Here is a 15,243-nt window from a genome sequence, read left to right on the forward strand (position 1 = left end):
TCTGTTCAGTGATAATGTGCAGATGTCACTTTTCTGCCTTTCAGAAGCATAAAAGTCTGTTTCAGCCAATAGTCAAGAGTGACTGTATTCTTGTGTTGATATTTTAATGTTTTAAGAGATCGCATGAGCAATGTTTCGTGGAATGACCTGGGAGGGTAGTGTTTGGTGGAATGACCTGGGACTGGGAGGACAGTGTTTGGTGGAATGACCTTTGAGGACAGTGTTTGGTGGAATGACCTGGGAGGACAGTGTCTGGTGGAATGACCTGGGAGGATAGTGTCTGGTGGAATGACCTGGGAGGACAGTGTTTGGTGGAATGACCTGGGAGGACAGTGTTTGGTGGAATGACCTGGGACTGGGAGGACAGTGTTTGGTGGAATGACCTTTGAGGACAGTGTTTGGTGGAATGACCTGGGAGGACAGTGTTTGGTGGAATGACCTGGGACTGGGAGGACAGTGTCTGGTGGAATGACCTGGGAGGATAGTGTTTGGTGGAATGACCTTGGAGGACAGTGTCTGGTGGAATGACCTGAGGAGGATAGTGTTTGGTGGAATGACCTTGGAGGACAGTGTTTGGTGGAATGACCTTGGAGGATAGTGTTAGGTGGAATGACCTTGGAGGATGGTGTTTGATGGAATGACCTGGGAGGACAGTGTTTTGTCGAATGACCTTGGAGGATAGTGTTTGGTGGGAATGGGTAGTGCCCTGGGAGGAAATGGACCTGGGATAAGTGTTTCAAACCTTTGGAGGATAACTGTTTGGTGGAATGACCTGGGAGGACAGTGTTTGGGTGGAATGACCTGGGATGATAGTGTTTGGTGGAATGACCTTGGGAGGATGAGTGTTTGGTGGAAATGACCTAGGAGGATAGTGTTTGGGTGGAATGGACCTGGGATCGATAGTGTCAAGGACCTGGGAGGATGAGTGTTTGGTGGAATGACCTGGGAGGATAGTGTTTGGTGGAATGACCTGGGATGACAGTGTTTGGAGAATGACCTGGGAGGATGAGAGTGTTTGGATGGAATGACCTGGGAGGATGGGTATTTGGTGGAATGACCTGGGAGGATAGTATGTTGGGAATGACCTGTGTTTGGGTGGAATGACCTGGGAGGATAGTGTTTGAGTGGAATGACCTGGGATGACAGTGTTTGGTGGAATGACCTGGGATGACAGTGTTTGGTGGAATTGACCTGGGAGGATAGTGTTTGGTGGAATGACCTGGGAGGATAGTGTTTGGTGGGAATGGACCTGGGAGGACAGTGTTTGGTGGAAATGACCTGGGAGGAACCTAGGATAGTGTTTGGTGGGAATGACCTGGGACAAGCAAGTGACAGTGTAGGAGGATAAGTGGGTGGAATGACCTGGAGGGATGACAGTGTTTGGTGGAATGACCTGGGAGGACAGTGTTTGGTGGAATGACCTGGGAGGATAGTGTTTGGTGGAAATGACCTGGGAGGATAGTGTGTTTGGAGAGGAATGACCTGGGAATAGATCCTGTGGAGGATGGTATGTGGGGACTAGGAGGACAGTGTTTGGTGGAAATGACCTAGGAGGAGGATGTGTCTGGTGGAAATGACCTGGAGTGTCAGTGTTTGGTGGAAATGACCTAGGATGACAGTGTTTGGTGGGAATAGCCTAGGAGGATAGTGTTTTAGGTGGAATGACCTAGGACTGGAGCCGACAGTGTTTGCGTACTGGAATGACCTGGGATGACCATGTGTTTTTGGTGGAAATGACCTGTCTGTTGTGGAGACCTGGGACCACATTTTCAATTTGTGGAACCTACCTGATATGACAGTTGTCAGAGCCCTAGGAGGATATGAGTGTTTGGCGGAATGACCTTGTCAGTGACCACCTGGTGACCAGCCCTGTTTGAGTGGAAATAGCCTGGGAACGAACCACCTATTTTAGTGTTTGAACCAGTCTGTTGTCAAGACAGAACCACTCAAGTATGTTGTCAGTGTTTGGTGGAACCTGTCTGTTGTCAGAACGAACCTGGGAGGACAGTGTTTGTTGTCAAATGAACCAGCCTAGGAGGTCTGTCTGTCAGATGAGGAGGACAGTGTTTGGAGGACCTGACCTTGTCAACCCCTGTCTGTTGTCAGACGAACCACCTGTTGGAGGATAGAGTGTCTAGGTGGAAAGACCTGGAGGATAGTGTTTGGTGGAATGACTTGGAGGATAGTGTTTGGAGGAATGACCTGGGAGGACAGTGTTTGGTGTGAAATGACCTGGGAGGGGACATTGTTTGTGGAAATGACCTGGGAGGATGGTGATGATGTGTGTTTGACAGGGTTACATCCCATCCCCAGATGTCTAGGGTCAAACGAAACTGTATTGTCACTGACTTATTTTTCGAACCTACCTATTTTCAGTGCTGTCTGTTGTCAGAATCCACCTCGTGTCAAAATATGTCTGTTGTCCAGGATATACCTAGTGTCAACCCCCAATCTGTTGTCAAACGAACCTCCTGATGCGACTAAAATATTGTCAACCCTGTCTGTTGTCAGACGAACCACCCTTTATTGTCAACCCTGTCTATTGTCAGATGAACCACCTATTGTCAGATGAACCAGTCTATTGTCAGACGAACCACCTAGTGTCAACTCTGTCTGTTGTCAGACGAACCACCTAGTGTCAACCCTGTCTGTTGTCAGACGAACCACCTAGTGTCAACCCTGTCTGTTGTCAGATGAACCACCTAGTGTCAACCCTGTCTGTTGTCAGACGAACCACCTATTGTCAACCCTGTCTGTTGTCAGACGAACCACCTATTGTCAACCCTGTCTGTTGTCAGACGAACCACCTAGTGTTGTCAGACCCACCTAGTGTCAACCCTGTCTGTTGTCAGACGAACCACCTAGTGTCAACCCTATTGTCAACCCTGTCTGTTGTCAGATGAATCATTGTTGTCAACCCTGTCCACCTGTCAGATGAACCACCTGTTGTCAACCCTGTCTGTTGTCAGACGAACCACCTATTGTCAACCCTGTCTGTTGTCAGACGAACCACCTAGTGTCAACCCTGTCTGTTGTCAAACGAACCACCTAGTGTCAAACCTGTCTGTTGTCAGACGAACCACCTAGTGTCAACCCTGTATGTTGTCAGACGAACCACCTAGTGTCAACCCTGTCTGTTGTCAGACGAACCACCTATTGTCAACCCTGTTTGTTGTCAAATGAACCACCTATTCTCAACCCTGTCTGTTGTCAGACGAACCACCTATTGTCAACCCTGTCTGTTGGCAGACGAACCACCTAATATCAACCCTGTCTGTTGTCAGACGAACCACCTAGTGTCAACCCTGTCTGTTGTCAGACGAACCACCTGTTGTCAACCAGTCTGTTGTCAAATGAACCACCTGTTGTCGACCAGTCTGTTGTCAAATGAACCACCTGTTGTCGACCCTGTCTGTTGTCAGACGAACCACCTATTGTCAACCCTGTCTGTTGTCAGACGAACCACCTAGTGTCAACCCTGTCTGTTGTCAGACGACCTACCTGTTGTCAACCCTGTCTGTTGTCAAACGAACCACCTAGTGTCAACCCTGTCTGTTGTCAGACGAACCACCTAGTGTCAACCCTGTCTGTTGTCAAACGAACCACCTAGTGTCAACTCTGTCTGTTGTCAGACGAACCACCTATTGTCAACCCTGTCTGTTGTCAGACCTAGTGAACCACCTCAGTCACAAGTGTCAACCTGTCTGTTGTCAGACGAACCACCCTGTCTGTGTCAGACCTGTCTGTTGTATGTTGTCCAGACGAACCACCTAGTGTCAACCCTGTCTGTTGTCAGACGAACCACCTAGTGTCAACCCTGTCTGTTGTCAGACGAACCACCTAGTGTCAACCCTGTCTGTTGTCAGACGAACCACCTAGTGTCAACCCTGTCTGTTGTCAGACGAACCACCTAGTGTCAACCCTGTCTGTTGTCAGACGAACCACCTAGTGTCAACCCTGTCTGTTGTCAGACGAACCACCTAGTGTCAACCCTGTCTGTTGTCAGACGAACCACCTAGTGTCAACCCTGTCTGTTGTCAGACCACCTCGTGTCAACCTGTCTGTTGTCAGACCCTGTGTCAAACCTTGTCAGACGAACCACCTAGTGTCAACCCTGTCTGTTGTCAGACGAACCACCTGTCAGTGTCAGACCCTGTGTGTTGTCAGACGAACCACCTAGTGTCAACCCTGTCTGTTGTCAAACGAACCACCTAGTGTCAACCCTGTCTGTTGTCAAATGAACCACCTGTTGTCAACCAGTCTGTTGTCGAATGAACCACCTAGTGTCAACCAGTCTGTTTAATTACTGAGCAGAGTGAGTGAGAGATCAGAAGGTTGACGGTTTATTTCTCATTGTCTATAATGAAATACTATTTTATTTTTTCAATCTTTGTTTTTATCATTACTTACTTGTCTAGTATATTTTAGAACTATGTGTCACATCCAGGCATTCTCATGAATGGAAAATCCATAGTCATGATTCTTCATCCAGGGTTTACTTCCTGTGAGCAGATTAGTTTGGGTCAATGACTTCTACCAACATAATGGTTTTATATGAATTTTTATATCATGAAGCATGTATGGTGTCTTGTACTTAGTTTGGAGCCATCGGTTCTTTGCAATGTTTGGGGTAGCTTAGTGTTTAATGTGTCATTCCGAAGACTCGGGGTTCGATTCCCTGCATATGTACAATAAGGGGAGCCCAATACCAGTGTCTCCAAGTGTGATATTGCTGGGATAATGCAACGAAAAGCTTTATTCGGTTACTTACGTGATATACACGTTAAGTAAAGTGGAGATTGCAATGGTTGAAGCCGTGGTTTCATAGATTGGTGCTCATAATATCAGTCACCTGTTTGTCTAATTTGATTCTATAATTTTCGGCCCAGATTGATGTAACAGGATTGTGGATGAATGTGGCGGAAAACAACATGAGAGTGTACGTAGCCGTAATGCCTTAGTGTACTCTTTACCTTGACAGGTGCACGTGGTCGTACAGAGGAGTTGAGCCAGTTCGACTTCTACTAGAGACAACCGTATTTAAAATGGCAGCTCATGGATCAAGGAATATCGCTTATTGGTGGCATTGGCGTCTGTGATGACGCTTCTTGTAACGTCGGTGTTGACGTCAATGCTGACGTCAGTGTTTTGTGTTTTGATGTCTATATGCGGCTGTTTTGTCTGTGTTGTCTTTCTTGACGTCCGTTTTACAGATCCGTTTTGGAATCTGGATTGACCTATATTGTCTGTCTTGTAGTCTGCACGCTGGTCTGTGGTTATGGGGGCGGTGGGGTAGCCTTGTAGTTAAGGCGTTCGCTTTTCACGCTGAAGAACGGGTTCAATTCCCCAAATGGGTACTATGTGTGAAGTCCATTTCTGGTGTCCCCCGCGGTGATATTGCTGGAATATTGCTACTCACTCACTCACTCACTGTGGTTATGCCTCTGTTGAAATGTGTTATCTATACTAGGCACATAAAAAACTGTGCATACAAAAATTTAATATGTAAATTTATCAAACCTGTGTAGACACATAAGGATTTAAACTCAGAGATTAGTGACATGTATACAACATGCATGCATGTGCCACGTTCCGTGACGTCAGTGGGTTCGTCCTTGAGACGTGCAAAACGTTGTTGCACGTGCATTCCGGGAAAGAGAAACAAAGCAAATGAATGCCACACAATACTGTCACTTTGGAAAGCTCAACCCCTGCCCTTGCGATCGTTCAAAAAATTAAACGGCTATTGAAACGCATGTCTGCACAACGTCATGAGGCCATTGGGATGGTCCGTGGGGAATGTCTCAACGACAAGTGGCTGCACATTTCCACTGCCACCGGAACACCATTTCTGCACTGATGAGACGTTACCAGAACACAAATGACGTCATCGATCGGCCACGTTTTGGACGTCCACGTGTAACAACGCCAAGACAGGACAGATGGATAAGGGTGACCAATCTTCGCCACAGGTTTCAGACTGCAGTGATGACTGCCCGAACCATCCCAGGACTTCGCCGTATCCACCACAACACAGTTCGACAACGTTTACGTCATCACGGGATCAGACCACGACGTCCCGCCATACGGCCTATCCTGACACAACGTCATCGACAAGCTCGCCGAATGTGGTGCCGAAATTATGTCCGCAGACCTTTATTTTCGTGGAGAAATGTTGTTTTTACATATGAGTCCAGGTTTAATATTTCCCATAGTGATGGACGTAAACGTGCCTATAGACGCGTGGGAGAACGTTATGCACAGGCCTGTGTCTTGGAGAGGAATCGCTTTGGTGGTGGTTCCGTGATGATTGGGGGTGGAATAACAGCACGCCAAAGAACTCCTTTGGTGATTGTTCAGGGCAACTTAACTGGTGTGGGCTACAGGGATCAGATTCTTCGACCTGTGGCAATTCCTTTTCTGCAACTTCATGGCCCTGGGTTAACATTTCAACATTCCGCCCTCATACGGCAAGGGTTGCTATGGATTTCTTGCAACACCACAACGTTGACTTACTGCCTTGGCCTGCAAATTCACCGGATCTCTCCCCGATAGAGCATGTTTCGGACGAGATGGATCGACGTCTACGCCGTCTTCCTCATCCGCCAGATAACGTCCTTGACCTTGCAACAGAACTTGAGAGAATCTGGCGTGACATCCCACAAGCCTTCCCTGCACGTTTGATAGGCTCTATGCGTCGTCGATGCACTGCTGTTCTCAATGCCGATGGTGGACATACCCATTATTGAGCTTGTGACATGGTCGTTTGACCCCTGTCCCGCTTGTGGACTCGTGACGTCATTGTGATTGACTTTTCAATTGAAATTCTCCCGACTTGTTATGGTCTCATGATCCCTCCATTCAAGTTTATATGTACCTTTGACATTGTTATCGTACTTATCAACTGGGATAATATTTTGACAATGCACAGTTTCTTTATGTGGCTAGTATATATTGGGGTCTGTATTGACCTGTCTCGTCTGTGTAGCCCTCTGTGTTGAATCTGTTTATCTCTGATGCCGTCTGTGTTGACGTCTGTGGTAACCTTGGTGTTGACCTCTGTGTGCAGGAGGAGGATTTAACCAGTACCACGTAGACATTAATATGACCTACACTTCACTAATTATACACTTGCACCAGTCGGAACAGCTTACCTGTCTTTCATAGGAACGCATTTGTTATCACCTGATATAAGAACTGAGTTTATTTCATCGATCGAGTAAGTGCGGGGAGCTCCGTCGCTGACTGAAGCGATAGGTTTAGTCTCTGTTAAACTTCTATGGATTTCTAGTCTTGACGTACTAAATGGATGAGGTTCACGTGCCAGAAACATTCGTTTACGAAACCTAAGAATTGTCTACAATTTACTGCGTTTCATTATCCAGCCTGAGCACTCGGGAAACACCAGATTTGGTCATTTGTCATTGAGCGGAGGCCATCGACGGCTGTTGTGTACTGGCCTGCTGCTGGTGAAGTGCGGCACCGTGGATTGGGAAGGATGTATATCGGTGTAATACTGTTTACTGTTATGACCGTCAGTCAAGTGCTGCCCTGCGACACCGCATACAGACTCTGTAATGTCACGGATGAGGCTCATCTATCAAACTGCTCCGAGAAGAACGGGGTTGGAACATCTCTGTCTCCAGCCGACCGGAAAGTTGACCCAACACTTCCAGGACGCTCACACGAGAAAGGGACAGTGAAAACACCTTTCCCCTCAGGAGGGAATGGTACAGATGGGGCACATCGTCTTTCAGGAGGGAATGGTACAGATGGGGCACATCGTCTCTCAGGAGGGAATGATACAGATGGGGCACATCGTCGCTCAAGAGGGAATGGTACAGATGGGGCACATCGTCTCTCAGGAGGGAATGGTACAGATGGGACACATCGTCTCTCAGGAGTGAATGGTACAGATGGGGCACATCGTCTCTCAGGAGGGAATGGTACAGATGGGACACATCGTCTCTCAGGAGGGAATGGTACAGATGGGACACATCGTCTCTCAGGAGTGAATGGTACAGATGGGGCACATCGTCTCTCTGGAGGGAATGGTACAGATGGGACACATCGTCTCTCAGGAGGGAATGGTACAGATGGGACACATCGTCTCTCAGGAGGGAATGGTACAGATGGGACACATCGTCTCTCAGGACGGAATGGTACAGATGGGGCACATCGTCTCTCAGGAGGGAATGGTACAGATGGGACACATCGTCTCTCAGGAGGGAATGGTACAGATGGGGCACATCGTCTCTCAGGAGGGAATGATACAGATGGGACACATCGTCTCTCAGGAGGAATGGTACAGATGGGGCACATCGTCGCTCAAGAGGGAATGGTACAGATGGGACACATCGTCTCTCAGGAGGGAATGGTACAGATGGGGCACATCGTCTCTCAGGACGGAATGGTACAGATGGGGCACATCGTCTCTCAGGACGGAATGGTACAGATGGGGCACATCGTCTCTCAGGAGGGAATGGTACAGATGGGACACATCGTCTCTCAGGAGGGAATGGTACAGATGGGACACATCGTCTCTCAGGACGGAATTGTACAGATGGGGCACATCGTCTCTCAGGAGGGAATGGTACAGATGGGACACATCGTCGCTCAAGAGGGAATGGTACAGATGGGGCACATCGTCTCTCAGGAGGGAATTGTACAGATGGGGCACATCGTCTCTCAGGAGTGAATGGTACAGATGGGACACATCGTCTCTCAGGAGGGAATGGTACAGATGGGACACATCGTCTCTCAGGAGTGAATGGTACAGATGGGGCACATCGTCTCTCAGGAGGGAATGGTACAGATGGGACACATCGTCTCTCAGGAGGGAATGGTACAGATGGGGCACATCGTCTCTCAGGAGGGAATGGTACAGATGGGACACATCGTCTCTCAGGAGGGAATGGTACAGATGGGGCACATCGTCTCTCAGGAGTGAATGGTACAGATGGGGCACATCGTCGCTCAAGAGGGAATGGTACAGATGGGGCACATCGTCTCTCAGGAGGGAATGGTACAGATGGGACACATCGTCTCTCTGGAGGGAATGGTACAGATGGGACACATCGTCCCTCTGGAGGGAATGGTACAGATGGGGCACATCGTCTCTCTGGAGGGAATGGTACAGATGGGGCACATCGTCTCTCAAGAGGGAATTGTACAGATGGGGCACATCGTCTCTCAGGAGGGAATTGTACAGATGGGGCACATCGTCTCTCAGGAGGGAATGGTACGGACGAGACACCGCTTCTCTCAGACACGACATATAACCGGGTTAGTGGTGTCCTCATGAAACTAAACATCCCCTTCATCGTGATGGGGACGGTCCTGAACACTATCAACATCTGCGTCTTCTGCCGAAAGTCGATGCGTTCCAGCACCAACGCCTACCTGTTGGCTAGCAGCATCTCTCAGCTCCTGTACAGTCTCGTCATGGTCCCATACACCGTCAGGTTGGTCACGTACGGAAACACCACCAACCTCTTCTCCATCATGTTCGGCATCTACGTTGCCAACTACGTCGCGGTGGTTCTCAGGCGATTCACCTTCATCATTGCCTGCGTTGTTTCCATGGAAAGGTTTTTGGTGACCACGACGCCGTTGAAGGCCAAGCAATACCGCTTGGTTCACTCACCTGGACAGTTCATCATGGGTGTTTCTCTTTTCTCCGTGCTCGTCCATATACACAGCCTCGTCCGCAACACCGTCATCACCAACCACAAAGATGGGATCACAACCTACAGTGTCTGCGAGACTGGTTTTTACAAGAATCACGTGTCCGTGGTCACGGCGTGGTCGACGACAGCCAGGGTGCTGGCTGTTTATCTGGCCATTACGACGGCGCTCATCTTCAATATCGTCGTTGTCATCTCCCTTCGTCGTCAGAGGCAGTTCAGAGAAAATATCACCAACGCCAGAGTGGTAGACAAGATGAAAGCGCGGGAGAAGCAGACGACAGTCACGATCCTTGTCACAAACTGCCTGTACTTAGTGCTCTGCGTGCCCATGGTCACCAACTCCATGGCCTTTGACCTCAGCCCCGTCTACGGTTACTTTTCTCACTACTACAAGAACGTGTACATGGTGATACAAGACTTAGGCTCCACCTGTGTCCTGCTGGGTTTGTCCGTGGACTTTTTCTCCCACATGATGCTCAGTGAGATGTACAGAGCTACATTCTTGTGTATGTTCAAGCCAAAGTGTGTTGCAATACCCTTGACACACTCGGAATACCAGCTCGAAGACTCGAAGTCCGATAACTTTAAGAGCGTTTCAAATGTCACCTTGACCTCTCATCTGTGAGTGTGACGGATTTTGAAACTAACTACATGTTTAAAAATGTGGTTTCTGTGATATAAAATGTCATTCTGATAAAATTCATTTGATGGAGTTGTAAAGGCTGGAACGCCGTAAGTACGAACTGGCTGGAGGATAAATAGCGCGATGAATATACCAAGGGACTGTAGTGCCCGGAACAGAATGATCCCAGCTACACTTGGGTTTGCCTCAAGGGTTTTAGCAAAGAGGTGAACGTGCAAGACCCGCACCACGTCGGATTCTCCTCCCTCGTTATACGGCGTTGTAGAGATGGATAAGGTGTCAACTACGCTCAAACTGTACGTTCTCCTTACATTCACGTTGTGTAGCAGTGTCAAAGCAGTATGATCGCGATGTATTCCGGCAACAGAAATAAATTGGTACGTGCGTTTGCATGCATGACGTCATTGACTATGAAACATTGGATCACACTATTACATCACTTAGCCAAGAACAGTACATGTACAACTGCAGTACGCCGTTAGCTTTGGGTTGTTCAGCTGCAATATGTCATTCAGCTTTAGACTGTACAACTGCAGTACGCCGTTAGCTTTGGGTTGTTCAGCTGCAATATGTCATTCAGCTTTAGACTGTACAACTGCAGTACGCCGTTAGCTTTGGGTTGTTCAGCTGCAATATGTCATTTAGCTGTAGTATATCATCTAGTCATGGACTGTACAGCTGTAGTATATCATCTAGTCATGGATTGTACAGCTGTAGTATATCATCTAGTCATGGATTGTACAGCTGTAGTATATCCTCTAGTCATGGATTGTACAGCTGTAGTATATCCTCTAGTCATGGATTGTACAACTGTAGTATATCCTCTAGTCATGGAGTGTACAGCTGTTGTATATCATCTAGTCATGGATTGTAAACCTGGAGGTTATCATCAAGTCATGGATTGTACAACTGTAGTATATCATCTAGTCATGGATTGTAAACCTTAGAGTATATCATCAAGTCATGGATTGTACAACTGTAGTATATCATCTAGTCATGGATTGTACAACTGTAGTATATCATCTAGTCATGGATTGTACAACTGTAGTATGTCATCTAGTCATGGATTGTACAAATGTAGTATATAATCTAGTCATGGATTGTACAACTGTAGTATGTCATCTAGTCATGGATTTTCAACTGTAGTATATCATCTAGTCATGGATTGTACAACTGTAGTATATCATCTAGCCATGGATTGTACAACTGTAGTATATCATCTAGTCATGGATTATACAACTGTTGTATATCATCTAGTCATGGATTGTACATATGTAGTATATCATCTAGTCATGGATTGTACAACTGTAGTATATCATCCCCCATGGATTGTACAACTGTAGTATATCATCTAGTCATGGATTATACAACTGTTGTATATCATCTAGTCATGGATTGTACATATGTAGTATATCATCTAGTCATGGATTGTACAACTGTAGTATATCATCTAGCCATGGGTTGTACAACTGTAGTATATCATCTAGTCACGGATTGTACAACTGTAGTATATCATCTAGCCATGGATTGTACAACTGTAGTATATCATCTAGTCATGGATTGTACAACTGTAGTATATCATCTAGTCATGGACTGTACAACTGTTGTATATCATTTAGTCATGGACTGTACAACTGTTGTATATCATCTAGTCATGGATTGTAAACCTGCAATATATTATCTAGAATGGGTTTAGGTTGAAAGGTGTTTCGATGGTAAGGCGTGGAGATAACATGGGGTCTTGAGCATGAGGTATTCTTGAGGTGATACGTAGGTCAATGATGTAGGGGTGGGACTAAGGGGGCGGACCAGGCTAGGTTTTGGGAGGGGCAATTTGACGGGGGTAGGGACTGGGTGAGGTATGTAGTTGAGGGATCAGGCTTGGATTGGGTGAAAGACAGAAGGGGGTGTCCAGGGCGAGGGATGAGGTCAGGTGAAGGTATGTGGGGACAACGATACGTACGTTATTTAGATATTTAGTGCGATGTTCTTTTGTAATGAATTTGGCCTTTATAAAAATGTGGTGAATGTTTATGTGTAGTGTAGTGTTTCATTTACATGACACTTTGTAGAATGTGGACTCACCGGTCCACCAGCATGTCACATGACACCTTGTAGCACGTGGTCTCACCGCTCCACCAGCATGTCACATGGCACCTTGTAGCTAATGGACTCACCGCTCCACAAGCATGTCACATAACACCTTGTAGCACGTAATCTCACCACTCAACTAGCATGCCACATGACGCCTTGTAGCACGTGGTCTCACCCCTCAACTAGCATGTCACATGACACCTTGTAGTACGCGATCTCACCCCTCAGCTAGCATGTCACATGACACCTTGTAGCAAGTAATGTCACCACTTAACCAGCATGTCACAGGACACCTTGTAGCAAGTGATATCACCACTCAACTAGCATGCCACATGACACCTTGTACCAAGTGATCTCACCACTCAACTAGCATGTCACAGGACACCTTGTAGCAAGTGATATCACCACTCAACTAGCATGCCACATGACACCTTGTACCAAGTGATCTCACCACTCAACTAGCATGCACATGACACCTTGTAGCACGTGATGTGACCACTCAACTAGCATGTCACATGACACCTTGTAGCACGTGATCTGACACCTGAACTAGCATGCACATGACACCTTGTAGCACGTGATGTGACCACTCAACTAGCATGTCACTTGACACCTTGTAGCAACTGATCTCACCACTCAACGAGAATGTCACCTGACACCTTGTAATAACTGATTTGACCACTCAGCCAACATGTCACATGACTCCTTGTAGCACGTGATGTGACCACTCATCTGGCATGTCACATGACACCTTGTAGCACGTGATGTGACCACTCATCTGGCATGTCGCGTCAGGTTGACATCATCCGACAATTATGAGGTATCTGATTTACCCTTTATGCCCACTGTCTAGGAACTGCCCTGGTCAGTGATCAACGCTGACTATGATCATGCGTCTACGTGTATGTATGGGTTGACCGTGGTTCACGTTTGTCCTGATTACTTGCTACCGAGCACTTCCGCACCTATACACATGTTCTATTCATGTGAAAGAAGCCATGTTGAAGCACCTGCTGTCTCGTAGTATCAGACAACCTTCCGCTGAGTGGTCGCTCCTACTCCTGGTGAAGCTGCTGGGGCCATGTACATCGCTGTCGTCTGTCTGTGTCTGTTGGCCGTCGGCGTCCAGGTATTTGTAAATTGGCTTCATTCAGAAAAGACGGCCCTGGGGGCGCCACTGTCTGTGGTTCCAGGTATACGATTCTTAACGTGAGAAGATCCCGTCATTTTTTATTCGAATCGTATGCTTTCAAAGATCATTGATGGGCTTCATTGGAGACACTCACTCATCCACTCACCAGGGCACCTTCACGCTACATGTACATAAGTGTCTAACCACTGACGTGTACACGGGTCTAACTGCTGCTTTCTCTTTTCACGCATTCGCGTAATCACGCACACTCAACCCGTGACCACCCTACTCACGCACTCATTTGACCTTGTAGGTTTCTTTAAAATGAGAAAATATATCAAATCGAGTCATCCTGTTCCTGGTTGACATTTTATGACATAAGGGAATGGAATGTTGGGTATCCCTCTCTAACACAGTCAACCATTCAACCTCACAACCGGCCAACCACTCAACACCATACAACTCAGCCATTCAACCGCCCAACCATTCAACCATCCAACTATTCAATCATTCAACACCCATTCACCCATCCTTGCAGAGCGCCTCTGTGACTGACCTGTCCGGTCTGAAGCAGCTCAGCCAACCCAAGACATACACGTGCACCCCCACATGTGGCGCCGGTCAGTGCTGTGTCCACTTTTACACCCCCGTCCACGGACGCCGACAGCTCCAACCCATCGACCTACCCCTGAACAACCCCTATCCCGGCATCACGACCATGTGCAAGACGATCCCGACCTCTGGAGAGAAGTGTCTGGTCCACAATCCCGGAGAGTGGTGCGACTGTGCGGCAGGCCTCTCTTGTCGACCTAACGGCAAGACTGGACTAGACGCCTTCTTCGGCACGTGCATCTAATTACAGGTGCGCACATGTGTCTCACTTCTGACGTCTTCACTGCATATTAATAAGATCAACACTGTACCCTGTTCTTTGTGTTGTTCCAATATGGCGTCCGTTACAGTAAATAGTTATTCATAATGATAAGAGATATTATGTTGACATATTCCTTTATCTATATATTCTTGAATGTCAGAAAATGAATGTAGTCATCCCACTGGGACGTGTTAGGGTGATAAACGTGTCTGGCTGTTGGTTGTGATGGATGTGTTCACACAGTTTGGGGCTCCAGGGGGCAACTGGCATAGGCTACCTGCTTTTACTGTATACATCAGAAATAAGTATCGGCAACAGAAGGTGAACATGCACAGGGAATGCGTCCACACACTGTGAGGCATGATAGATGTGGGACAGCGGTACATATGCTCTATACCTGAGACTGATATGATCCATGAATCAGGCCAATATAATCCATGTCTCAGCCCAATGTGATCAACATCTTAGACCGATATGATCCATCTATCAGACCGATAAGACCATGGAGACATGGGTCATATTGAGTTGAGAGTTGAGTCGGCATTATTCCAGCCATATAGAGACGAGATCAAGTCTGCATTCATAAACATTCTAAGTACAAAGTCCAAATGAGTTTTATTCCCAAAACATATGTAGTCCTTATATTATTATTTTAAAAACATAAAATGTCCTAGCACCAAATTCAAAAACAAGCAATCCGTCATTCACATTACATAACTAAAAATTGGAACAAAGTATCTCGGCACTATATGGCTGGAATAGTGCTGATGTGACGCAAAGCCCAACTCAACTCAATATGACCCATGGTTCA

The 15,243-nt window shown here is 47.1% G+C and overlaps 4 protein-coding genes across 4 annotated transcripts; 2 read left to right on the forward strand and 2 right to left on the reverse strand.

Annotated features, from left to right (window-relative positions):
* Window positions 1-5: 5 nt before the first annotated feature.
* On the reverse strand, window positions 6-7,175 carry LOC124278780. Its single transcript, XM_046714555.1, has 3 exons — window positions 7,155-7,175; window positions 266-706; window positions 6-209 (listed from the first exon to the last, which is right to left on the reverse strand). The coding sequence occupies exons 1-3, from the start codon at window positions 7,173-7,175 to the stop codon at window positions 6-8; spliced, it is 666 nt and encodes a 221-aa protein (XP_046570511.1).
* A 405-nt stretch (window positions 7,176-7,580) lies between these two features.
* Window positions 7,581-9,323, reverse strand: LOC124278781 (putative protein FAM47C). Its single transcript, XM_046714556.1, has one exon. The coding sequence runs from the start codon at window positions 9,321-9,323 to the stop codon at window positions 7,581-7,583; it is 1,743 nt and encodes a 580-aa protein (XP_046570512.1).
* A 4-nt stretch (window positions 9,324-9,327) lies between these two features.
* Window positions 9,328-10,314, forward strand: LOC124278782. The gene has a single exon (XM_046714557.1). It carries the CDS (start codon window positions 9,328-9,330, stop codon window positions 10,312-10,314), a length of 987 nt encoding a protein of 328 aa, XP_046570513.1.
* Window positions 10,315-13,398: 3,084 nt separating this feature from the next.
* On the forward strand, window positions 13,399-14,543 carry LOC124278738. Its single transcript, XM_046714504.1, has 2 exons — window positions 13,399-13,555; window positions 14,097-14,543. The coding sequence occupies exons 1-2, from the start codon at window positions 13,508-13,510 to the stop codon at window positions 14,412-14,414; spliced, it is 366 nt and encodes a 121-aa protein (XP_046570460.1). The 5' UTR covers window positions 13,399-13,507; the 3' UTR covers window positions 14,415-14,543.
* Window positions 14,544-15,243: the final 700 nt, after the last annotated feature.

This window comes from Haliotis rubra, unplaced genomic scaffold (assembly GCF_003918875.1).
Source record: "Haliotis rubra isolate DU_JTF1 unplaced genomic scaffold, ASM391887v1 Scf241, whole genome shotgun sequence".
NCBI lineage: Eukaryota > Metazoa > Mollusca > Gastropoda > Lepetellida > Haliotidae > Haliotis > Haliotis rubra.